The following is a 26,482-nucleotide window of genomic DNA, read 5'->3' on the forward strand; positions in this document are numbered from 1 at the left end:
TGCTCTAGCTAGGAACCCTTTGTCTACTGTTAGCCATTCTCTCCACTGCTGTGTAGGGCAAGGACAGCTGAGCCGAAATTAAGTGATGCAGTGTCAGACTCCGTCTAGCCTCCCTGAGCCTGTGATTGATCTCCCTCTCCACCAGTGAATTGTAACGTCCATCCAAGCGAAGGTACCATCAAAGATTGCACTGAAGGGTGTGGATGTACCTGGGAATGTCTAGCAGGCTTTCTCTCTCCCATGAATCAAGCCCATCTGTCTATGCGGCGCGGTTTGCTTGGCTGCAGCGATCCCAGAGGCTGCTGACATGTTGAGCTCCTCTAGCAGTTGTCATCTGTGTTTCTACCAAGACTTTTACTCCTCCACGATGGAGCGAAGGAGGCCGTAGCACGTCACAGCTGAAGGAATGGAGCTACTTGAATCTCCACGGTCCTAGTTGCAAAAGCCCATCAGGGAGCCAGCGTGGGCAGAGCCATGTGTGCAAAAGGAGAGAGGCAGGCTGACGCCCTAATAAAGATAAAAGGTTTCAATAAACCCACAATCCCAGGGTAATGGACCTGGCTTTTAAAGGTAGCTGCACACCGCGGTAGAGGAGAGCGGGAAGGCATTAATCAGGATCAATGTGCTGCCATTTCATTTCATGCCTGCGCTGACATTTAGAAACTGCTACTTCGGAGGAACTCCCTGCACCCCCCCTCCATCACCCTGGGATGACAGATGCTTCTCCTTCAAGGTGCAGCAGCTTGTTGGGCATCCCAAGAAGTGAAGGCAGTGGAGGGACTGGAGCTACAAGGGGACAATTAATTGACAGGCTCCCCATGTCGCTCACTGCAGGATGGATATAGAGTAGGGTACTAATGGGCTAGGGGGGCCCACCCCACTAGTCGGGAAAAATATTACTGATCAGCGTCAGGCTCCAGCCGGACCATTAACCCCAAACCAAGAGCTTGTAGAACAGCATGTTCATGCAGTCAGGTAGCTGCCTATGAACTGTCCCCTGCTGGGTCTAGCGGGAGCCCTTCCCATAGGCATTTGTCAGCCTCGATCATTTCCCACATGCATCTCCTGTCTGGCTGGCCCATTCCTATAGCACCCAGCACCATAGCAACTCACACTGCAATAGCGTACTAGTCTCTTTCGGGGAGTTTTGACTTATTCGTTATTGGCCTTTGGATATCAGCCGGGTCACCCCCACCGCTTGGGTTGGATTTGTGTTTTCAATATCTAAAATAGACATAAGGTCGCTTGATTCAGCTAGTCTGTCTCTTCCTCCAGCATTAGCACTGAACTGTCTGCCCCCGTGTGATCTGTTTTCCTGGCCACTCTTTTGCTATGAGTGTCAGGGTTGTGCAAAATATTTGAGCCTCAGCTTCAAAAGCACTGAAATTTTGCAGTTAGTTTTTCATAAAATTGATCATCTCTCACACACACACACACACACACACACACACAATCACCAAATAGTTCTGAAGTTTCATGCTTTTTTTTGCTCCAATTTAGGAATGTATTTTAATGCCCATGGGTCACTTGCATGCTAAAGTGCTCCTATTTCAGTGTTTTGTTCTGCCAGAGATACTACCGTAGGAAAACCATAGCAAACGTTACATTTGGATGACAAAAATTCATTAAAAAAGCACAAATTTGGGGCTGTGAAATGGCTGGTATTAGATATTTTTAATTATGGAATGGAATGAACCTTAGCTAGCTTTGCATTATAGTTTTCCCCACCTGACGGGCTCCAACTACTGGCAGGATGGAGACATTGAAAGAGCGGTTTAAACATTCTGGGTTAGAAGTACTTTACCAAAGGCGGGTCTCTAAATGAGCCGGGGACCTTTCTGAGGTAGAGGGTTGCGTGCTGGACATTTTGTATCCGTGGAAGGCCTTGGTGAAATCAGTTGCTGGCTGAATGCAGGCTACTGTGGTGCAAACAGGTGACCCAAGACCCACTGGCCTGCCAGGCTACGTAATGAGCACTGGTTTCTGTAGAGAGGTTGGTTGATAGATTGTTTGTGCATCAGATCAAAAAATGCCAAATAGAAATGGAGAAACTCCCATCCCAAACAGCCACAGCTCTGTCTACTAGCCAGCTAACAGGTTCTACTCTCTGTCCTGCTAAGGCGTGCAAGAGACTAGGGTTAGCAATGACTTAGGAGGTGGTGGTGTTACTCCTTGTGTGTTTGGAGGCTGGAAATGTTGCGGGGGAAGGGAAGGAAGGGCAGTGGGCCATTCTGCCCACCCTGATACATGACCTGGGGGGGATAGGCATGAGCATAGAATAAGGACCAAGACAGGCAGGCAGAGGGCACCAAGCAGCTCTGGATGTTCTGTTACCTGGGCAGGAGTCTAGGGTCAGAAATATAAAACCAGCCCGATCCTGTAAGGAGCTGAGTGCCCTCAGTTCCCAGTGAAGTTAAATGGCATTGAAAGAAACAAGCACCGCACGGAAGTGCTCAGCAGTATCAGACCCCCAATGTGGCTTAACCCCAGCTCTCTAGCCACAGTAGATGAGGCAGGTGATCAGTTCTATAGTGCTGAGCCCGGCGTCGCTCTGATTACAGTACCTTGGGCACCTAATCAAGTCAGATGGGATTGGCTGTTCATGACACTCCCAGCACGGGAGGGAAAGTCCACTGTGCAAATGAGGCTTCCCATTAAGTTACACTCAAAGGGCCTGAGGTTGGGCAGCTCCTTGTACCAAAGGGCAGTTTTGTGCTGCCAGAGCAGGGCGGTCCAGTGGGCAATGTACTCACCAGGGACTCCGGAGCTGGGCAGTTCTGTGCCCAGCTTTACTGCCAATCTGCTGTGTAACTCTGGGCACCTCTCTGTGCTTCCATTTTCCCTCCCACCTTTTGTCCATCTTGTCTCTGAGCCTGCAAGCTCCCGAGGACAGGGGTTGTCTCATGCTATGCGTCTGAAGGTACCTGGCACAGCAGGCCCCCGGCTGTGGTTGGGGCACATCTGTAATACAAAGCATAATAACTGCAGGGAGAGTGGCTTGTTTCAAATCCATCGAAGCTTGCTCTTGCTTTGAACCCAACTCCTGGAGCACTGCTTTCCTATCCAACCCTCTGGCTCACGGTGCCTGCTGCTAACATCCGAATGGAATCCTGACTGCCATACATGAAACTGCCCAGAGCATTACTTGGCCTTGTGAGGAGCGAACAGCCGTGCCATCTCCTTGTTATGAGCGATCCACGCTATTCCACCCATGGTGCCTGGAAGGCCCCAGTCAATTGGATCTATTTATTCCCCATTTTCCCTTGAAAGGCTGTGTGACTGTAGCACAATCTCTGACGGTTGGCTGTGTGGTGTTTTCTCCTTGATTTTGTTTCTTTGGAGAAGGGGAGAAGTCTTGTGATAATCCTCTCCAGTAAGATTAAGCTTTCACGTTAAATTGCACCTGCTTTTACATCACAGAGATGAAAGACTAACAGACCATCACAAAAAAAAAATTAAATTGACATCTCCAGAGCTCGATCCGAAGGGATTACCAGCCAGTTTAATGCTTTAGAGGATATCCAGTGTTCATAAGAAGAGACTGTTTGGTTGAAATTAAGCCAGCCTTTGATGGGATTGGAGGATAATTATTTCCATCAATAATTACTCCCAAGCCCATAGGAAATATTGCATAGCTTGTTCCAGGACAGTAGTCCTTGGCTGCCTCAAGGCCAAGTAAGAATTAACCCCTGGAAACAAAACAAAACAAAACCCTATTAGTCTCAACCGGAGCTTCGGTACTAAGATTCCTGCTCCCCATGACCTGAGAAAAGAAGCTCCAGACCCCTCACAGTACAGCAGCTGAGCTATGTATCGTCATGCCAACTGGAGACTCTTGTGCTGACAATGCACTAAAGAACAGTTCCTGCACAATGATGGGCCGAGACTACTATTCAAGCCCACTTCCTTGGTTCACATAAGCCACGCGTACAAATGGATCCTACCAGATGCATGTTTGGGGACATGCAAAACTATCAGTAAGTTCTCCCACATACTGTCATGTAACTTATCCGTCCAGAGAGGGTTTCCACAGGTCACAAATTATGGAAAATTGGTAATTGATCCTAATGATTGAGCCTCAAAAGGCAGGCAGCATGTTTTTAAAAGGGGCTCAGGAAAGGTCATAAGCTAATTATTTTGAGCAAATTTAGCAATTATCCATGTATCTTCACTGGTGGTTGATGTTAAGGCTGGGAAGAGACCTAGAGCTTTATTGCAAGTAGATGAGTAGATCTGAAGGCCAGCCAGGACAATGGGATCATCCTATATAACACAAGCCAGAGAATTTCATCTTTACTCCTGTATTGGACCCAGGAACTTGTCTTTGGCTAAACATACCTTCCATAAAGGCATCCAGGTTTGATTTGAAAGAGATGGAGAAAATCACCACTTCCTTTGGCAGTTTGCTCCAATGGTTCATCACCCTCCCTATTAAAAATGTGTTTCTAGTTTGAATTTGTCTGGCTTTAACTTCCAGCCATTGGTTCTTGCTCTGCCTTTCTCCAATAGATTAAAGAGCCCTTTAGTACCTGGGATTTTCTCTCTGTGAAGGTACTTACTCACCTTAATCAAGTCACCTCTTGATCTTCTTTTGATAAGCTAAACATAATGCTACCGTTACCATACAACATGGAGCCAGGAGTGCTGACCCAGCCCCATGCAGGGTGTGCACATCACTCAGCTTGGCTCCTTCCATCAGAGGTCATTCCAGGAGAGCACAGAGGTTTCGTCTAGGTTCTTCTCCTTCCCAGTGTCATTTCTCAGCACACTCAGGCTTTTCTCCCCCTAGAGGAGGAGTTCTGAAAACCTGGGGACAGACCCTGTTAGAGAGACTCTGAGATCAGGATCAGACCTAATTTGGACAGCAGACTATCTCATCTCATCTACTGTGGGGCTCCTACAACTTCCTTTAAGGCATCTGGTGCTGGCTGCTGTCAGAGAGAGGACACTGGACTAGATGGGCTCTGTGTCTGCCCCAGTCCGGCAAGTCCTATGTTCCCTGATATTATAATCCATTAAACACCATCAATGTGCATTACCCAGCTCTCTCTCTCTCTAGGCTTCCCTTCCCTCATATATTTAAAGATTAGAGAGATCGTAGGGCTGGCTGAAAGTTGGTGATTAGTTTCCAGGTGAAATCGTAAAAAAAAATTTTCTTTAACTGGATACTTTTAAAAAAAATTCATTGAATCAAAATGGAAACTGTGAGGTTTTCTCTCCCCTGAACGTTTCTCCCTAAGGAAAGAAGGAAGAAAAGAGTTGGGGAAGGACACCCCCCCCAAAAAAAGCCCAGAAAATGTTTCATATCAAATTAGAACAATTGGACATTTTGTTTCAATGAAGAATTGGGAAGAATTCAAATAATCTAAACGTTTCCCACAAAAACATTCAGATCATTTGTAAAGACACACTTTTTGGGTTGGAAAAAAGCCCTCAGATGAAAAGATATCAGCTGGGTCTCGTAGACAGGCAGGAGTCAGCCATCTATTGGACAGACAGACACATTTTCGGGGCTTCCCTGCTACAGACCCCTTCTTCCCACGATACCACATCTTAATGCTTAGGTGGCAGTGCCCTAAATTCTTCCTGACCCTATCACCACATCCCCCTTCCCACTTTTCCTTCCCCTTTGTATCCTGTTTGGGGGGTTGTTGCTTTCAACTGTCCTTTTCGAGCTCTCTCCCCTGTTGTGAAATGACACGGGCCTGTCATACGTGCTGCTGGCAGTTGTGCAATTTGATGCAAAGCAAACTCCTGAATTCGAAAAGCGTCTAGCAAAGGCTGATTTGGTTCAGTATATAATTTTTGGGTTGCATTCCAACACCGTGTGGGGTAGCGGCTGTCGGCAACTGAATTGTATTGCTCTGCTCTGCTCTGCTTTTTACGTCCTTTTCTTCCCCTGTCTGGGACGGGTGTTCGAACTCCCAGCAAGTGCCAGGCTGGGAGCAGGGAATGAACCAGCCTCTCCGCCTCCTCCCAGTCTGCCTCTCTCCTGCTGGAGGCGTTGATTTGATTTAGAGGCCTTGTCCTCACAGCTTCCAAACTAACTCTCTGCTGAAGCAGCAAGTAAGAGAGCGTGTGGGAGGGAGGGTCTGGATTTTTAAAGGGGCAGCACCAGTACATCAAACCCGAAGTGTCCACAGATCATGAATCAGAGTCCCCCAAATCACAAGACTGGTGTCCAAATAACAATTTTTTAAAAAATGGTTCTTTTCCTTGGGCCTCTGTTTGCTGATCCTTTAGGGAACACTTAGGTCCTGTTTTCCAGCATTGCTCTGCAGCTACGAAGACTAGAAACTTTTTTTTTAAATGAAAACTGAGCTTCTTACCTGATCACATGCCTCCAGGAGCTGGGGCTTTAAGGAAAACACCACGAGACTCATGATAAAATCACAAGGGTTGGCAGCAGTGTCTGGTGATGTCAGACTCCAAACTCCCCCTGGATCCTTCAGCTAGCTCTGTGAGTGAAGGAAGAGTAGGGCTGTGTGTGTGATATACCCTCTGCCCCCATTCTCATGTCCCCTCTGTGTATGACACCCTGGGCTATCTTTTCCCTGGTAGGGAATGCCCTACCGGTCAGACTACCAGACATGGAAGGGAACAGCAAATTCTCATTTTCCCCTCCTTCATGTGCTGTGGTGGGGCCGGGGGCACACAGCCCATGGGCTCTAGTGACTCGAGTGTATTGTAAGATCATTCCGCAGTGCATTGCACGTACAACTCCCCCTTCCGCCCCATCATCTTCCTTGTAAATCCCCGCTTAGCCACACCAATCCCTGCAGATTCATTGCCCCTCCTGGAGCAGGAACATACGGGAGCAGCAGGGGCTATTGCAAGTGGCTCCCTTCCAAAGCCCTGGTGGGATGTTGCCTTCTCTCCAGCTTCTACAGAACGGCCTCCCCTCCACACACCTGAGATAGCGAGCTGGGGCTGGTCCCGGAGGGGGTGGGGCAGGAGGTAGCTCTCACTGCCTGTAACTATTTCTAGGCCTCAGAAATTCAGCCCCTCTAGTCTGATGGGGTGCTGGTATAAGGCCTGATGCAAACCCCACTGAAGTCAAGGTGAGTCTTTCCATTGACTGCAATGGGCATTCGGGGTCAGTAATGTGCGATGGGAGGCTAGTGTCTCTGAGAGCTGTTCCACATCCCCATCACCCCGCTGCTCACCCAGCCCTGAGCCATAGCAGCCAGGCCAGTACGGTGTGAGAGGACCATCAGCATTGCTCCCATCCCATTGCAAAGCCACCCTTTGCCCTCTGGCTTTACCACCATGCTCCCCTATAGCCAAACTTCCTGTCGACTTCCCCAGTCACATCCCCCAGATCCAGGTCAGGATGGAAAGTTTATAAGCTGGTTTTATTTATTTGAGTAATGCTGCAGGTGACACCAAGGAAATAGAGTTTATGGTGACCCTTCCCGCTGTGGCTTACTGCTCTCTCTCTTCTTCTTTCCAGGCTTTGAAATAAACATCTTACGGGCCTGAAAACATATTGTCTTTCCTTAGGAGTGTTGCCGTTTGGGGGATGATAGAACCCCCTTGTCCTCCCCCAAACCGAACCCGACTGCTTTTTATGGCCCTGAGGCTGACACAGCTTCACTGCTCTCACTCACTCCATCTGGGCCCTGGCTGTCCCTGCAGACACAGGCTGCATCTGCCCTCTGCTCCCACGGGTTAACTGAGTGCAGTGTGCTTGGTTCACAAGGAGCTCAGTGGCTTTGGATCTCAAGTCTCCATGCTCCATTTGCTAGGGTTGAAACCAACCACTGAGTTTCATACAGTTTCCAGCCCAGACCATTCAGTGGCCAGGTTCCCCTGAAACTCAGCCCAGCCTGAAATCAGTCAGGTCACTCAGGGTTACCCACCTGCCCCCATTTTGGAGTCTTTAACAAAATACAAAACCAAGTAAAAGTGGCAAAGAGTCCTGTGGCACTTTATAGACTAACAGACGTATTGGAGCATAAGCTTTCAATGAAATGGGTATGCACCCACGAAAGCTCAAGCTCCAATACGTCTGTTAGTCTATAAGGTGCCACAGGACTCTTTGCACTTTTACAGATCCAGACTAACACGGCTACCCCTCTGATGCTTAAAACCAAGTAAGTTTCACCTAATCCATCACTTAAGTTTCAGCTAGTGCGGAGTTGATCACAAAGTCCTGTTTCAGCGTAGGTCCTACCTACACATGGGCTTTCAAAGTTCTTGATAACCGAATAGTAGTTTTTTTGGTTTGGGGTTTAGAATGCAAAAGACTTTCTCTGCCAGCTGGTGAGAACTCCACAGCCAGCTGCATTTTTGAACGGAAACTACAGCAACTGACTGTGTGTCTTTTTAGGATGCTCTGTGTAGAAGCCAGTTGGGATAGATTTGAAAGACTCCGTTTTCGGCAGCATTGATAAGGTACCGTCACCTCAGCCATTCTTCTTGATTCCACTCCACTCCTCCTGTGCATACATCCAAGCGTGTCATTAAAATGTATGCCATGTTCTGAGTTCAGCCACAGTTCAGTGGGGTCAAAATAAATCTGGGAGCGTAAAGGCTGGCAGTGACTCCAGTTGGGAATGCAGAGCTAACGCAGTGGTGAGGAGCTGTCTGCTCACAAAGCATCGCAGCTCAGGAGCGAGGCGGGGGTGGGAAGGGAAAGTCATGACCTATGGTCAGTTATGGTTTGTGTCAAATGTAAATTGTAAATTCCAGGTTGCTGGCAGGCCCCAAGAACTGTCTGACTGTGTCTTGTCTGAATCCAAGATGTAAAGATTTCATTAAGGATCCAGGACACACAGGAGCTATTTAAATTGACACAGTAGAATATTTGCTTTTTCCTTTGTTTTGTTTCTTATCTGGCAGGGACATGGCAAGCCATGTTCCCTGCTCTTGCCCACCAACGGCCCAAGCAGCAGCCACCTATCTTGATTAAGCAGGTATTAGAAACATTGAATTGCCCAAGCCAATTGGGAGAACAATGAGCTGTGGGTCATCTTCTCACCCTTGATTTTTACTGGCATCCTGCTGCCTGGGGCAGCTTCCTGCCCTGGCTTAGAAGAATGGTTGTTCTTTGAATGCCTGATGGCGAAGAACGGTGCATCAGTTTACAGCAGGTTAACTTGCATGTAAACAGACTAGGGGCTGAGTTTTTTCCATGTGCAGCTTGGTTACATGCAGAAGAACTTCCTCTTGTTTGGTTACAATATCTATTGTTCTGAAGTACTAGGAATTGGGAGGAGAAGACATATAAATATCTCATCAACTGATCATTCTTTCTGTAATAATTAATGCCACCCATGGGGTGCTATCTTGAAAGCCCCAGTGCTGAAATCTTCTCATTCTTATTGTGCAGGGATGTCATTGCACAGTGGCAGTGCAAGCTTCCCTAAACTGTGTCTTATCTCCAGCTGGAGGTCCCATCTTTGCTTCCATTGGCTGCTTGGTCCGTCTGCTGACAGTCAGCCAGGCCACTGATCATTGCCTACTGCAGTAATATGGCTTTGGTAATGCATCCATTATCCTTACGCATATTACCCATTAACATCCGCCCTGCCCCCATGGTGTGAGACGCTGGACAGACACAGAAGAAGGGGCACGGTCTCAACAAGGTAGATGATGTAAGAAAAATGTCAACAGGTGCTTGGTTGCTGTCCTGCTGTGTGGAGTGGCTCCCAACCATGAGCACCTGCCTCAGGGCAGGCTGTCTAAGACAGCACAGACACCCCAAACAGTGTGGTCTAGGATTTGATTTCACCAAGCCAGGAACAAATGGGAACTCCTGGATCACTGGAACAGTCTTACTATGGAGTCTCAGGCCGTCCCCTTAGGTCATGTCTTTACTACCACTTTTGTCAGCAAAACTTATGCCGCATACCCCTGAGCCACATGAGTTTCACTGGCATTATGTCAGTGGCAGAGCTTCTCCCACTGACATCGCTGCCACCCCTTGTTGGGGATGGTTTAAGTATCTCGAGGGAAGAGCTCTCTCCTGTGGGCACAGAGCGGCTACACGAGAGATCTTACAGCGGTGCAGGTGCATCAGTATAGCCTTGCCACTGTAAGCTCTGTAGTGTAGACTGGAGAGTCTAAGGCCATGTCTATCTCGCCACCCAGACAAACTGGGCTTAATGATAAATGGGCACTTGCACCAAAAATGACACCACATTCAGGCTGCTTCCAGTTGCAAGAGACCAGTCACTTACCTGCAGCTCAACTGGGACCCTGGATCTTACACCAAAGACAACAGCAGTAGCCAATCCTGTAATAAATTGTCTAGAGGTTTATTAACTAGGAAAACAGAATAAAAGAGTTATTTTCAGGTTAACACAAGCAAACATACACACGCCAATGAGTTACCATCTAAATGCTCTAGCCTCTGTTTGCCAGAAGCTGGGAATGAGTGACGGGGGATGGATCACTTGATGGTTACCCGTTCTGTTCATTCCCTCTGGAGCAGCTGGCACTGGCCGCTGTCGGAAGACAGGATACTGGGCTAGATGGACCATTGGTCTGATCCAGTAGGGCCATTCTTATGTTCTTAAATCCTAAGAGTGACAGAATTGTAGTGATCTGTCAGTTCCAAGTGTCTTTCAGGACAGACCCAAGAGGCAGCCCCCAGGGATCTCTGGCTTCAGTTTAGAGACTCTGGCCATTCAGCGTTCAAATAGCCAAAAAGACGCAGTTTCTTCTTGTCAGGGATTTTATCCCTTCCTCCAGAGTTCAAGATGATGGGACAAGTTCACATGCATGTCTCCTCTTCATGGGTGGGCAGCGGCCGGGGGGGGGGGAGGGCGAGATAGAACAATCAACAAAGTCTTTTGTCCTCTGATGTTACCCAATGGTTTGTCTTGTGTCTATTGGCCTTCTTTTGTTGGGGAGGAGATAACACATGCTGTGGCAAACTGATATTTCACATTGGGTAATGCTTTGCTCCTGACTGGGGTGTTTACAGTTCCAGAGCAAATACTTAACACTTAAATATCACCTTATAACATACACACATACATATACATATATACATATATACATATATATATATATATATATATATATATATATAATGGGCTATAGATATAAGTGAAATTCACGTATGCAGCATTTATAAGAGACTAAACACTAAATGCATTATTGTAAGACTAATACCTATTTTGAGCAAAACTAACACACAGATGACCTGGTCTGGTCTCCAGCTACGAGGCTGTCAGTTCTTAGCTCATGCCTACAGCCTGGGCAAGAGCTTGCATCTGGCCTGTCAGTGTCACAGTTACATTTTCTATTGTCACTGAATTGCCCCAACCATCACTCCACCCACCCCTCATCCCAGTGCTCCAGACAGCCTGCTACACCACTGCCACCTCAAGAGCTGACCCAAAGCCCCTTGAAACTGACAGGAAAGCTCATAACTTCAAGGAAACCTGGCTTCCTCTTGCACCCTGTCCAACCCCCCCCCCCCCCCCCCAGGAATATGTGCCTGCAAGACATCTCTGCAGAACAAGAGCGGGGGCCCCTTCCTGGAAGGTTAAACAGAAGATTTTGCCTGGAATGAGGAGTTGACGCTGATGGCATTTTAGCAAGATCAGTCCATCGCTGGTGCTCATGGTAGGACCACGGCCCGGACTCTCCCTTTCCTACCCCCTTCCCTCGCTGTTTGTGTCCTGCTTCATTTGGGGAGTCTCTTTGGGTCTGTTAGGGCCAGGGGGCTGTGCTGGCCACGCTGCTGCCCTCAGACATGCCAGCTGGGTAGGGAAGAGGGGGTGCCAGCCAAGCCGCACAAGGGCAGTGCCAGTCTTCAGAGTGGGAACACAGATAATGCAGTATGGCAGGTTGGCCAGCAGAGCTTGGAGCCAGGAGCAACTGGAGTGAGAGTGCACAGGCTGCCTGCTGGGATCACTCTCTATATTGCTGAGGGGTTTGGTGCCTACTGCATTAGAGAGTGGTGTTGTTCGGACCTGCTTTTCCCTTCTCCTGCCGGCTGTTTTCCTTCCTGTTTTATCTGTTAAATGAGCCATCGCCAGGCTGCAGTCTCCCAGCCTCGGTCTCTCAATGCTCGTGGCAGCTCTGACATGAAAGCAGATGGAAACAGGTCGGCGTCGCACTGGAGCCAGACTTCAGACTAGTATTTTCCCGAGTCTCGTTTGAATGTTGATTGTTTCCTGTGACACACAAGTGACTGGGAACAGAATTCTCTCCACCTCAGCCTCGCGTGGCTTTAATAGGAGGTGACAGTGTCCTGAGAGCTGTGTGTAATCCCAGAGCTGTTGCCTCCCGTTCTGCTAGCTGTTATTTCTCCCATCCAGAGCTGTAGGTGGGCGGGGTGGAAGCTCCTTCTGAAGGGCGGGTAGATGGGGAGCCATCTCCAGGCTGGGAATGGGCTTCCCAGTAGTTCCTACTGCCTCTACTACAGCAGCTCCTCGGTGGCTGGTGCCCTGTCCTGCCCACCCACCTCGGTGGCTGGTGCCCTGTCCCATCCCCACCCCACCCTGGTGGCTGACGCACATACTCCTGGCTCCGGTGTCTCCATCAGGATCCATGGTGGGCCTGGGAATCCAACTTGTGCCTTGGTAGCTGGTCTGATGTTTTGTGCCGCCATGGCTGCTCATCCCCTCCGGGTCTGGTTCTCACCTCTGTGAGATACTGTGGGGGTGAAAAACAAGTGGGGGGACAGAAACCTAGACCTGCCTCTCGCCAGTATGTCCATTGCAGGGGGGGGCTAGCCCCGTCCACCGCCCAGTTCCGCCACCCCAGGCTCTACGTGTGTATGAATCTGTACCAAACACCAGTCCACCCAGAGCCCATATCAGCCTCTTTCCCACAGAGCTCTCCTTCTACCCACCTCGATGACAGAGCTTGGGAACAGAGGCCTCTCCTTCTGGCCTGAAAGCCAGTGGATGACTCTTGGCAACTCCCTTCATCTCTCTGGGCCTCAGTTTCCCGTCTGTTAAATGGGAAACTTCCTTCCTTTTGCCCACCCTCTGCTTCACCATTTCGACTGTAAATCCTTTGGCATAGGGACTGTCTCACTGTTTGTTCGAACAGTGCCTAGCACCGGGGGGCTCTGGTCTCGGGTGGAGCATCTGAGCACGAGCGTAACACACACATTAACGGCTGTAGTCCTTCAGACAAGGTGACCTCTCTGGAGAACAGCCCCTCATTGCTCTGTTTCTCTGATCTGTTGCCCAGCACTGAGACGCCGAGCTGCCTGTCATGCCCAACGGAGGAGAGACGCTTGGAAAAGCCGAATGGAAACTCAGCTCAGGAGGCCTCCAGCACCAATGGCTGTGTGAAAGGAAAGGACAGCAGACAGTATGCCCATCACAGATCCCGCAGGTAAGATCCCAGCCGCAGTGGCTAATGCAGTGGTGTAAGGTTTTGTGGGAGGGGTGTACTAGCCATCTTCCTAGCCGCCCTGCCGGATCCCTGCAAGTCTGTCCCTGCAGGGAGTCCCACTCTGCCGCAGTCTCCATTGAATGGCCTGTGAGAGCCTACGACAGTTGAGTCGCTCCATTAACTCATCCAGCAGAGCTCCCCCCGGCAACCCCGGTAACCTGGCGTTCCTACCCCACTGTGATAGCAATGGCGTCACACCTGCTTCTGAGGTGTAGGCACTTATTAGCTCCGTTCCACGAATGCATACAGGCCCTCCACCCCCAGGAGCTTCAGTCTTCCCCTTGTGGCAGCAGGGTTTCTGCAGTGCCACCTACACTCGCTACACTGCCCCTCCGCCCCCCAGACGCTGCGGCAGCCACGGGCCCCCTCTTCCCAAAATGGCTGCCTGCAGTGGGGGCTTGAGTGAACGTGCATCCAAGCAGTGGATGGCCACCATTTCAAACTGGTCTTGGAATAGGGTGACCACCCCCAGGGGGCTGGCCTGAGCCCTCCCTGCCTCCACCCACACAGGGCTGGGCTGAGCTCCCCCATCCCAGTGCCCGGGTCTGGCCCCAGCCTCCCCGCCATGTCCTCCACATGCAGGGCTGCCCAAGGCCACACTTGCCAGCCCATGCGTGGGGGCCCCCGAGGTCTCCCTCTCCCTGCTGCGTGTGGGGCTGGCCAGCTGGCCTGAGACACTCTCCCTAGCCCTCCCTCCAGCACGGGGCTGGCGTTGCCACTTGTTACCCACCTTTCCCCCACACGTTCCTCCATGCCCCACTAGGAGTCCCACCCCACTTTTTTGGCAAAACTGCATTTGTCCACACAAATGCACAGTTTTCCCCAAAAAGTCAGGATGGCCAGGACAGGGGACTGTCCCAGCCAAAACAGGACATATGGTCACCTTAGCTTAGAAGGGGTTTGAAGGCAGGCCACCTGCCAGCATCCCAGTACTCTGCTATGGATGATGGAGGTGCTAGTAGTTGAGACCTACCATAAGAGATTCCTTTCTGCCCATGCCTAGATCACAGACCAACAGCACAGGGCTTGTTAGGGCAGAGGTTCATGATCAATTCTTCCTTAACTTGTGGTGGCTTGAAAAGGGAAAAATGAATCAAAAGTTTATAAATGACGTGAACAGCCTTTCCATGCACTGCCTGTTAAATTATCGCTGGGATTAGAGCCGATCCATTTGGTTAAAGCTGCTAGAGACACAGAGAGAGAGAGAGAGAGGAGAGAGAGAGAGAGAGAGAGCACATTTCATCTCTTCAGATTTCGAGCTAACCAGTACAATAAACTAAAGTATATTTTTAATTAGACTTTGATGACAATCAGAGAGAAACAATTCAAGTCAGATGAACTCAGGGAGAAAGTTTCTACATCAAAGACAAAATAACTTATCTGCAGAAACCAGGAAGGGCTCTCCAAGAATCTGCATAGGGCTGAGGGGAGAAGGCTAAAGATTCATTCTCCTGTTGCCCCCTGAGCCATGGAGGTGCCGCAACTGGAAACCTGGACGTGCTGTCAAGAGGCCGTGGAAAGGGCTGAGAACCGAATAGCTGCATTTTAAGAGGTGCTGAGCAGTCACAGCTCCCACTGAAATAAATTAGGTCATGAATATACATGAAAGATCATGGAAGCAGATCAGATGAATGTTTAATTATTAAAACCCTGGACTGGGGGCTCAGGGGATCTGGGATCAATTCCCAAATCTGCTACAGACTTGTTGGGTGACCTTGGGCAAGTCACTTAATCTATCTGGGCATTAGTCCCTAGTCAGTAAAATGGGGCTAGAAGTACTTCTTTCTCCTATCTATTTAGGCTGTCAGTTCTGTCTCTCATTATATAGCTACAATGGGGCTGTAATCTCAGCTGAGGTCCCTAGGTGTTACCATAAAAAATAGCAATCATTTATGTTGGATAGTTGTTAAGGCGGATGCTGTATGGGTGTTAGTCCCTCCTGACTGAAGATCTGGCCAGAGCTTTCAAGGGGACCCTAAGATTGTCCAGATATTACAGGTTAATAACTGGGGAAGATAATTTTTTTCCTGCTCAGATTTCCCTCCCCATTTCCTGGCAGAGTTGATGTTCAGGGAGCAGAGAATGCCTCCTGGAACCTGTCCCCAAGGCAGCTGTCATCACACTGGTTATTTTGCCTGCTTCTCTGCTGAGTTTGTGATTCCCATCCCTCTCCAGAGCCAGATGTTCCAGTGAAGGAACATGGGAGTTGCCAATCCAGGACAAGCCATTGGTCATTCTAGAATGGGGGACCCTGCCAGTCAGTCCCCCTTGGGCTAGTTAGTGAGGCTTATGCCACTTCCGTGACAGTACCAAGCTGGGAGGGGCCACATGCCATCTTAGTCTGTGGTAAAGTCAGCACTTGCAAGCCGCCATGTTTGGGATGGGTTGCTATGGGAAGGGGAGATAGCCAGGGTGAACCCAGACATGGCAGGGGGTGGTGCTGCTGATGCAGTAGGTAGATCTCTCTCCAGGGGCACCTGAAGTGGGCAGGGCTTGGGGCAGGATCCTCTGCTACACAGTACAGACCTTGGTGGACCAGTCTTCTCCCAGAACCTCAACCACCTTCCTTCCCGCATTACTCTGGCCATTGGCACAAAAGCAGAAGCCACCTACCAGAGCAGCTGGGATGCCTTCAGCTTCCCAACACTAGGGCCAGCCCATGGTGCTGGGGAGTGATTCCTGGAGGAGCCTGTACCAATCCCAGCAAACAGCCTCTGACTTTGGATGGTGGAGTTTTGTACCTTCTTACTCTGAGGTCAGTGTGAGAATTATCTGGGCTTGGGGACTGAGAGCAAAACCCGGCATGTGAAGCAAGTGGGCTTTCAGGTAGAGAAGCCATCGTCAGCAGGACTGCGGTGGGAGGGAGAGACTCCAGGGGCCTGATGAGGCAAGGGGCTCTGAAAGAGCGGGGAGGGGGGATGTCAAATGGGGGAGCAATTTGGGAATAATGCCCACAGCGGGTGTTGTTTCCTAACCCCTGGCAGTTAGGGGTTGGCCCATGCCATGACGCGTGCGGGGATTTCCCTCCATTGAAAGACCATTTGGCAGGAGGCTCTGATGGAGGATCTCCGAGGTTGTGAGGCTTCAGAAAATCCTCAGGGGGAAAGCCAGCAAGATGAAGCTTGATACAGGAGGACCAATTATATTCTCTGGCCTGGGTTGTGCAGGAAGTCAGACTAGCTGGTGCAATGGTCCCTTCTGGCCTTCACATCTATGAATCTCCATTAAAGATCAGGAAAGGGGAACACATGGAGTGTAGCTGCATCACTGTACTGCAGCTTTCCATTTCTAAGGAGCCTGCCCGGTCTGCAGAGGCAGCTGCCATGTTGTGAGGCAGAGGTGATGCAGCATGTTAGAATGACCCACCGGGCAATCTCTGGACACCTTACTTTTGTTCTTTTTTGGTTTGTTATTTTCCTTGATCTCTGATAAGTTGCTGACCCTGAAAGTGTATGGTTTGCTCTTGGCATGTGGGAAAATGTAATGGGCAGATGAAAGGAAAACACTTATGCAAAAAAATTAGGGAAGAAACCAATCTGAGCACTATTTTCCTAGAAATTTGGGCAATACAGCACAGGAAAGAATTAGCTTGTGATGATGACAAAAAGTCCCCTGCATCTGCACGGAGACAGATGTCTGATTTTGAAGAAAGACAGCGATCCCCCTCAAAACAACATTTCTTTTACCTTAACACAAATAAAAGGCCCATCAAGCCTGTTACCAAGAAGGCAGTGTACTACGTCTCCTAATGAATCTTCCACTGGATCTTTGAATTACTCGAGAGGCAAAAAAGCAAGAGAGGACATATTTAAATGCTAATTGGAGGATGCAATACAATTCCATCCCCCTTTCTGTTCTGCAACAGAGGGACATGATCGTTATTATCTTGCAAAAAAGCTTGTCCCTCTGCCTCTAAAAAGCAGCGTGCTGACCCAGAACCAGGCTGAAAAGAACCACTGGTTTCAAGTGAGCGGGACTGATTCTGCTCCCCATTATACCAGTGTAAATCAGGAATCCATCCACCAAGCCCAATGTCCAGGGAATAGATTGGAAAAGGGAAAATGATGGTAGAAAGGGAGAATGTTTCCTGGATTGGGATGGAAAGCTGATCCATCTCAAAAGGGCCTAGAAAGAGAAGCTGGGATTTGATCTCTCACGAGGACGTGTGGTGCATGTTGTTTCTCTATTTTGATGCAACAATGGATGAAAGGCACCTAAGGCAGGCTACCAAACCATATCCTTAGAGAGCCTCCATCAGAGCCTCCTCCAAATGGTCTCTGTCACAGGACTGGACCCTTTCAGAGGGAGTGGGGTCCAGTGTACCTGTCACTGAACCTGCTGCCCTGCTGGGCTCAAGGGAAGGCTCCTGGGCCGTATAAAAGGGGAGACAGACAGCAGGCTGGGAAAGCTGGCTGCCCACTGACCTCTCCACTAATTTTGGATGTCATGCTTTGCTAGCAGAGGGCACTACAAGGCAGACACATCCTGTGACAGTCTCCTTCCCCTCAGGCCAAAATTGCTGACCCACATCAACGAAACAGACTCCCCTGGGTCTCGCAGTGTGGGTTATGTTGTCTGTTGGGGCTGCGGACTCTCCAGGACAGGGATGGTCTTCCCCTGTGTCTTTGTACTTAACAAATAACAAGTGCCATTCTCTCTAGGGCGGTATGAAATCAAATGCCCCAAGCCTGGGCCTGGAATGCAATGTGCACCTGGCCATTTGCAGTTATCCAATACCTAAGGGAATTTGTCACAAGGACAGAGGGACTGAATTTTTCTGCCATGGACGTGGCAGCCTTCATTGGCTATTCTAACTTGTGTGATGTTGCTGTGCATGGTTCAACATTTGCCACCCATCACCACAGAGGTGGCTGCATTTCAGGGGACGGTGAAGCGATCCTGTAATTAGAGACCTGGTGGTTAGCAGATGCCTGATGCTTAGTGTGGTTTTGGAGCTCTGGGAAAATGACAAAGCAAGAGTAAATTTAAAGGATTATATTGTCTACCCAGAATGTGGTGTTAGCCTGGCCTTGGCTTGCTAATTTTTTAGTAGTTTAGGCCTAGACTGTACCATATTTACATGTGTTGAGTGGTATCTTACTGTGCAAGTAGAACCACCGAAATAAACAGGACTATATTATTATTATTATTATTTTATTTTATTAATATCTCATGCCTGGAGCCCCATCAAAGATCACAAACACATGGTGAGAGGTAGACCCTGACCTGCAGAACTTAAACCGAAAATAAAGGGTGGGGAAGAGGGGGGCATTATCCCCATTTTACAGATGGGAAACTGAGGCCCAGAGAGCTTAAGGCCAGATCTTCAAAGGTAATAAGGTGATTTGAGATTTAGACACCCAAAACATAATAATGGCCATTCTGGGTCAAACCAATGGTCCATCCAGCCCAGTATCCTGTCTCTGACAGTGGCCAATGTCAGGTGCTTCAAAGGGAATGAGCAGAACAGGGCACTCATCAAGTGATCAATTCCCTTTTGCCCATTCCCAGCTTCTGACAAAGAGAGGCTAGGGACACTTCAGAGCATGGTTTTGCATCCCTGCCCATCCTAGCTAATAGCCATTGCTGGACCTATTCTCCATGAACTTATCTAGTTCTTTTTTGAACCCTGTTATAACCTTGGCCTTCACAACATCCTCTGGCAAAGAGTTCCACAGGTTGACTATGCGTTGTGTGAAGATATACTTCCTTTTGTTTGTTTTAAACCTGCTGCCTATTTATTTCATTTTGTTGACCCCTAATTCTTGTGTTATGAGAAGGAGTAAATAACACTTCCTTATTCACTTTCTCCACACCAGTCATGATTTTATAGACCTCGATCAGATCCCCCCTTAGTCGTCTCTTTTCCAGGCTGAAAAGTCCCAGTCTTATTAATCTCTCTCATATGAAATCTCTTCCATACCCCTAATTATTTTTGTTGCCCTTTTCTGTACCCTTTCCAATTCCAATATATCTTTTTTGAGATGGGGTAACCAGATCTGCATGCAGTATTCAAGATGTGGGCGCATCATGGATTTATATAGAGGCAATATGATATTTTCTGTTTTATTATCTATCCCTTTCCTAATGATTCCCAACATTCTGTTCGCTTTTTTGACTGCCGCTGCACATTGAGTGGATGTTTTCAGAGAACTATCCACAGTTTCTCCAAGATCTTTCTTGAGCAGTAACAGCTAACTTAGACCCCATCATTTTATATGGATAGTTGGAATTATGTTTTCCAATGTGCATTGCTTTGTATTTATTAACATTGAATTTCATCTGCCACTTTGTTGCCCAGTCACCCAGTTTTATGAGATTCCTTTGTAACTCTTCCCAGTCTATTTTGGGCTTAACTATTTTGAGTAGTTTTGTATCATCTGCAAATTTTGCCACCTCACTGTTTGACTCTTTCTCCAGATAATTTATGAACATGTTGAGCAGTACTGATCCCAGTACAGACACCTGTGGGACCCCATTATTTACCTCTCTCCATTCTGAAAAATGATCATTTATTCCTATCCTTGGTTTCCTATCTTTTAACCAATTACCCATCCATGACAGGACCTTCCCTCTTATCCCATGACAACTTACTTTGTTTAAGAGCCTTTAGTGAGGGACCTTGTTAAAGGCTTTTTGAAAATCTAAGTACACTATATCCACTGGATCCCCCTTGTCCACATGCTTGTTGACTCCCTCAAAGAATTCTAGTAGATTGTTGAGACATGATTTCCCTTTACAAAAACCATGTTGACTCTTCCCCAACAAATCATGTTCATTTATGAGTCTGATAATTCTGTTCTTTACTATAGTTTCAACCAATTTGCTGGTACTGAAGTCAGGCTTACTGGCCTGTAATTGCCGGGATCACCTCTGGAGCCTTTTTAAAAAATTGGCATCACATTAGCTCTCCTCCAGTCATCTGGTGCAGAAGCTGATTTAAATGAGAGGTTACAGATTACAATTAGTAGTTCTGCAATTTCACATTTCAGTTCCTTCAGAACTCTTGGGGGAATACCATCTGGTCCTGGTGACTGATTACTGTTTAATTTATCAATTTGTTCCAAAACCTCCTCTAATAACACCTCAGTCTGGGACAGTTCCTCAGATCTGTCACCTAAAAAGAACGGCTCGGGTTTGGGACTCTCCCTCACATCCTCAGCCGTGAAGACCGATGCAAAGAATTCATTTAGTTTCTCTACTATGGCCCTATCTTCCTTGAGTGCTCCTTTAGCATCTTGATCATCCAGTGGTCCCACTGGTTGTTTAGGAGGCTTCCTGCTTCTGATGTACTTAAAACATTTTTTGCTGTTATTTTTTGAATCTTTGGCTAGCTGTTCTTCAAATTCTTTTTTGACCTTCCTGATTATACTTCCCTACACCTACATTCCTTTGAGACTCTGGACCTGATTGACTTGCCCATGGTCATCCAGGCACAGCCGGGAATTGAACCCAGATCTCCTGAGGCATGGGGCTGTGCCTTCCTTCCTGTTGTGGAATAGGGTGCGGCTCAGTTGTGAGTAAGGGTGGCAGACGCTGGCCCCTTGCAGCAGTGATAATCTGGATCCAGGTTGCTATGTAACTAGAAGATTGCTAAAAGAAAAGGAGTACTTGTGGCACCTTAGAGACTAAAGTACTCCTTTTCTTTTTGCGAATACAGACTAACACGGCTGCTACTCTGAAACCTAGAAGATTGCTGTTCTCCTGATGCTGGCCAGCACATTCGAGTAATATATTTGTGATGGGACCCATTTCTCCATGTTAAAATAAACTAGTGAGCCGATAACTCGGGGGCCGGAGGGGGAGGGGCATTCTGCTTGCTACATATTTACCACCCGAGCCCTGGCAATGAAGGAGAGTTTCTTTACACGTTCCAAAAATACTTTGCTCTTCAGTTATTCATGGCTCATGAGCAAAACATTAGCATCACATTTAGTTTTGTAGGGCTGTAAAAAATGTGTATTAAAAACACTAAACAATTGGCTTTTTATGGTAGCATCATTTTGGTAGTAATTCGATCCCTAGATAAGACCGATTCTATCCTGAGCCCTGTAAAGTACAATGAAAGCCCTGAATGTAAATCAGTGACAGCTGCAAAACAGCTCTTGCCCCTCCCTCTGCAGCCTTGTCATTCTAAATATCTTCATGCTCTGGTGGTTTCCATGTATCAAGACTTTAATAATACTTGTCCTTTCTCTAGCTCCTATTCCATTCTAATCTGGTTTCTGTGTCTGAGGATCTCAAAGCACTTTCCAAATAGTAACTAAGTCTCACAACATCCCTTTGACACAGGTGTTATCTCTCATTTTACAAATGGGGAAACTGAGGCACAGAAACGTGCAAGTAAACATATCCACTAATTTTGGAGGTCTCAGTTTTAGGGTTCCCAAACTGTGACATACTCCCACCTGACTTTCAGGCATCGTAAACATCTGCAAGTCCAATTGACCTCTGGGGATGTTCAGCACTTCTGAAAATCAGCCCCCAGCTGTGTGGAATTTCCAGAAGTGCTCAGAGTTGGCTTAGCTGTGTGCCCATCATCACTAAACACATTTGAAAATCCAACTCCATGTGACTGGGCCAAGCTTTTGCTGCTGGTCAGTGACAGAGCCAGGAATACAACCCAGGAATCCTGACTCGTTATCACTTGCTTTACCCACTAGACAGCACTTCCTCCCTTCCTAAGAATGTTTGGTTTGCTTAACAGATAACCACAAATTAACTGTCATATTTTAAACTAAGTGCCCCAAATTCATTTAACTACAGTATTTGCATTTAATTTAAATATAATGAGATTATGTGCTGTATGTTCCAAAATGTAAAATAAATACCCAGGGAAATATTTTTCTGAGGTTTAACAACGGTGTAAGAGAGCTATATCTCATTAGACTACCATAATACCTCAATAAATACGTTTTCATAGTCAGTTGCTGTTTAACATATGTTAACTCTCTTATTAAATTTAGAGAAATTTATCTGGTTGACATAATTATTGTATGCGAATTAAATGCCAATTAATTATTTAAAACCTATTTACTGAGGGTAACAAAACTTATAAATCTGTCACAGAGCTGTTAACCTCGATAAATATTTTTAAAATAATCAACGGGCAGTGAGTCACATACAGTAACTATCTCATTTTTATATATATATATATATATATATATATATATATATATATATATATGTATATATATATAAAATCCTGAGAGGAGACAGTTAATTTAAAGCATGACCAAATTGCTCGTGACATGGTAATTAAGCATTTACCGTGCATTATAAATCTGCCATGAAACCCAGTTTTTCATGGTACAGCAGGAAGATTCAGAAAACATCCTTCAGTCAGGACTATCTGGGAATTGAGGAAGTGGATGTAAACAACGTTGATTGACATGGGTCAACTGATTGTCCTTTTTTCTCTCAAGCCCTTCACACGATGAGGAGTACACGCCACCACCCCCGTCCCGGGGGAAGAAAAAGAAAAAGAAATCTACACGTAAGAAGAGGAGGAGGTGAGTTCGGAGAGGGGGAAACCCCACAGACCAGTGGCTGCTCAGATCCCAGGCAAAGGGAAAATATCTCCCTGGTTAGGTGACAGCTGGGAGAGCATGTGATCCAACGGGAAAGACTATGTTCGCTCCTAGGAAGGAAGGGAATTATTTAGCATGGTTCCAGGAGGTATAACGAGGAGCAATGGGGTGAAATTAAGAGAAGGGGAAAAAAAGCTGAATATCAAGTTAAACTTCCTGACAGTGAAATCGGTTAGGCCATGGAATAGCCTCCCTACGAGAAAACAGGGGAAGACCCATCTCATGGTACTTTTAAAACTAGACTGGGCCAGACACTAGGAAATGGATCAGAGGGCACAGTTCTGCACTAAGCACCCATATAGGGCTTAGGCCCAGACCCACAAAGGTATGTGGACTCCTAACTTACAAAGCCCTGGCTGGGATGATTTAGTTAGGGATTGGTCCTGCTTTGAGCAGGGGGTTGGACTAGATGACCTCCTGAGGTCCCTTCCAACCCTGATATTCTATGATTCTATGGTTTCAAATGAAGTGCAAATTAAGAGTGTGCCCCTGTGTTTTTTGCCTATCTAATATATGTTACTTTCAGGGGGACTTCATGGTATCTGTTCTGTTCTGTTAAGGTCGTTCTACCAGGCCCATCACCAGGGCGTCTGAACACCTTGATCTTGTCATCGCAGCAGGACTCAGACCCATAACCTTAAGCCAACAACTACAGGGCAGGGCTGTGCTGCCAGGACCTAAAGCTCAGGGATAAGCTTTGTGTGAAAAATCAGTGCCATGAGGTGGCAGCAGTGCAAAGCTATGTCTGCTCCAGCAGCCTTGAGATGGGAAATTCCACCCAGCACAGTCAGCTGCAGTAACACCTGCTGAATTAAATGTGATGTCTTCATTGCAATCAAACCAGGCAGAAATCCAGAGCCTGGGTTTGTATTTCAACATATTGCTAGAGGGGAAGAGTCCCCCGATTAAAAAAAGGCCAGAGAGCTGTGAAAAAATAAATCTGCTTTTCAGAACTGTCATTCTCTGACTGTCTGTGAACATAGCCAATCATGGCAGTGTGGTCTAGATGAAATGACTATAAAGTGGGTGCACAACTGGTTGAAAGACCATACTCAAGGAGTAGTTACCAATGGTTTGCTCTCCAACTGGGAGGACATGTCTAGTGGGGTCCCACACATCAGCCCTGAGTCATGTACTAGTCAACATTTCCATAAATGACTTGGATAATGGAGTAGAGAGTATGCTTATTAAATCTGCAGATGACGCCAAGCTGGGAGGGGTTGCAAACACTTTGGAGGACAGGATTAGAATTCAAAATGAGCTCGACAAATTGGAGAATTAGTCTGAAATCAACAAGATGACATTCAATAAAGATAAGTGCAAAGTGCTACACTGAGGAAGGAAAAATCAAGTGCACAATTGCAAAATGGGGAATAAATGGCTAGGGGGGTAGTACTTCTAAAAAGGATCTGGAGATTATAATGGTTCACAAATTGAATATGAGTCAACAACAGGGTGCAATCGCAAAAAAGGCTAATATCATTCTGGGGTGTATTAACCGGAATGTCGTATATAAGACATGGGAGGTAATTGTCTCACTCTATTCAGCCTTGGTGAGGCCTCAGCTGGAGTACTGTGTCCAATTCTGGGCGCCACACTTTAGGGACAAATTGGAGAGTGTCCAGAGGAAAGCAACAAAAGTGAGAAAGGGTTTAGAAAACCTGACCAATGAGGAAAGGTTTAAAAAACTGAGCATGTTTAGTCTGGAGAAGAAGATTGAGGTGGGACCTGATAAATCTGCAAATATATTAAGGGCTGTTATAAAGAGGACGGTGATGAATTGTTCTCCATGTCTGCTGAAGGTAGGACAAGAAATAATTGGTTTAATCTGCAGCAAGGGAGATTTAGATGAGAAATCAGGTAAAATTTCTAACTGCAGGGGTAGCTAAGCTCTGAAATAGGCTTCTAAGGGAGGTTGTGGAATCCCCATCATTGGAGATTTTAAAGACCATTTTGGACAAACACCTGTCAGGGATGGTCTAGTCCAACCTCAGTGCAGGGGCCTGGCCTAGAGGACCTCTCAAGGTCCCTTCCAGTCCTACATTTCTATGATTCTGTAAATACTGGGACACAGGAAAAGTCAGTGATTGAATCCCAGCCTGGTTCAGTCAGATGCTATACAAGCTTCCCCCAGATCTATTAATACACTTTCACCTCCCTCCCCCCATCCCCAGCATCCCTGCCCTCCAGACAAGGGGTCTGACTCCCCACCACCACATTTCAGGGCTCAGCAGTCAGTGTGTGTCCCCCTCCTCTGCAAACAGTCATGCCGGCTGTGGCAGCACTAGGGATCAGACTCTCATTGAGAGGAAAGAGACCACGAACTGGTGTGTGCATTTGAGGAGGGAGCTAGGGCAATGGCCAAGGAAGGGGGATTGTGTATGTCCTGCGCATTCAGGGCTGTAACAGAGGGGGATCCCCTGAGTTCTTAGAGGGGGGGGGTCAATGCAGTGACTGTGAGGATAGCACTGAGTTCTTTAGGCTGTTCTCAGCACAGAGCTTCCAGTCAGCACGAAGCTGCTTATACCCCCACCACAGAGTGCTGGAGCTTGAGCAGAAATGTCACCAACATTTCTGTCGGGCCATGGTGGGGTGTGGGCATCCGGGACCAAAAGGGACCCTGCTGCAGCAGGTTGGGCAATGTTCTCTGATTCTCACAAAGCTCAACCCAAACCTGCAGCCCTCTGGGCCTCCCCTGCATGCTGCCTGGCAGCTGTGGCAAATTCAGGATCTTTCGTGACGGGAACAACACCTGCCAGGGAGGGAATGCGTTTTCGCTTGTTCTCTAAGCAAGGATCGGAATGCAGGTCTCCCGGGTGAAAGGCTAGTGTGGTAAACCCCTGTGTCCCCGGACACTCACCCCCAGCAGACAGACTCCTCCGGCTCGGAGCACTACATGCCCAGTAAGTAACATGTTGTCGCTGTTCCCCAGGTCTCCATCGTATAGCCCCTTGCCTGTGAAGAAGAAGAAGAAGAAGAAGAAGAAAAGCTCAAAGAAACGAAAAAGAAACAGGTATTCTGCTTAAAACTCTCCGTCCCGAGCTCAGCGCACACTCCTCCCCGGGCACTGAACGTAAGGCGGTTGAGTGCAGCTGGGTGGTTTTCGTTAGAAGGAGGCTTAGAGGTAAAGGGTATCCATGCTGCTCAGCCCCGCTGCCTGGGCAATGTTGGCCGCTGTGGGGATGGCCAGTGCGACGCCTATGCACTCCTTAACTCCCACTTAACCCTGGGCTAAAGTGGGATGTAAGTGGTGCGTGGGAGTCCCTGAGAGTCCCTGGGAGTTTCTGGCTGACCCAGAAAGGGAGCTCCCACTGCAATGGGATCTCTGACACCCTTATCACCCCACCCACTTTCAGGAAGTTAGTACCCGCATTGGCCCTAGCAGGGAGCAACACCTGTGCTCTTCCAAAGGGTTGTGCAAGGGGCAGGGAGGCTGCCAGCTCTCCCTCCCTCTCTTCCCTTGCAGACCTGGCAGGGCTGGGCAGAATTCAACTTTTTTCTCCGGGGCTTCAGCGTTGACACGT

General features: G+C 47.8%; 1 protein-coding gene across 1 annotated transcript in view; it reads left to right on the forward strand.

Moving 5' to 3' along the window:
• SRRM4 (serine/arginine repetitive matrix 4) overlaps positions 1-26,482 on the forward strand; it is a 142,669-nt gene that overhangs the window by 84,000 nt on the left and 32,187 nt on the right. Inside the window, exons 2-4 of the mRNA XM_038373713.2 lie at positions 13,162-13,308; positions 22,794-22,880; positions 25,891-25,971. Coding sequence (XP_038229641.1) covers positions 13,162-13,308; positions 22,794-22,880; positions 25,891-25,971 — 315 coding nt within the window. The remainder of the gene's footprint in view (positions 1-13,161; positions 13,309-22,793; positions 22,881-25,890; positions 25,972-26,482) is intronic.

The sequence above is a fragment of the Dermochelys coriacea genome, chromosome 15 (genome assembly GCF_009764565.3).
Source record: "Dermochelys coriacea isolate rDerCor1 chromosome 15, rDerCor1.pri.v4, whole genome shotgun sequence".
In the NCBI taxonomy this organism is placed as follows: Eukaryota; Metazoa; Chordata; order Testudines; family Dermochelyidae; genus Dermochelys; species Dermochelys coriacea.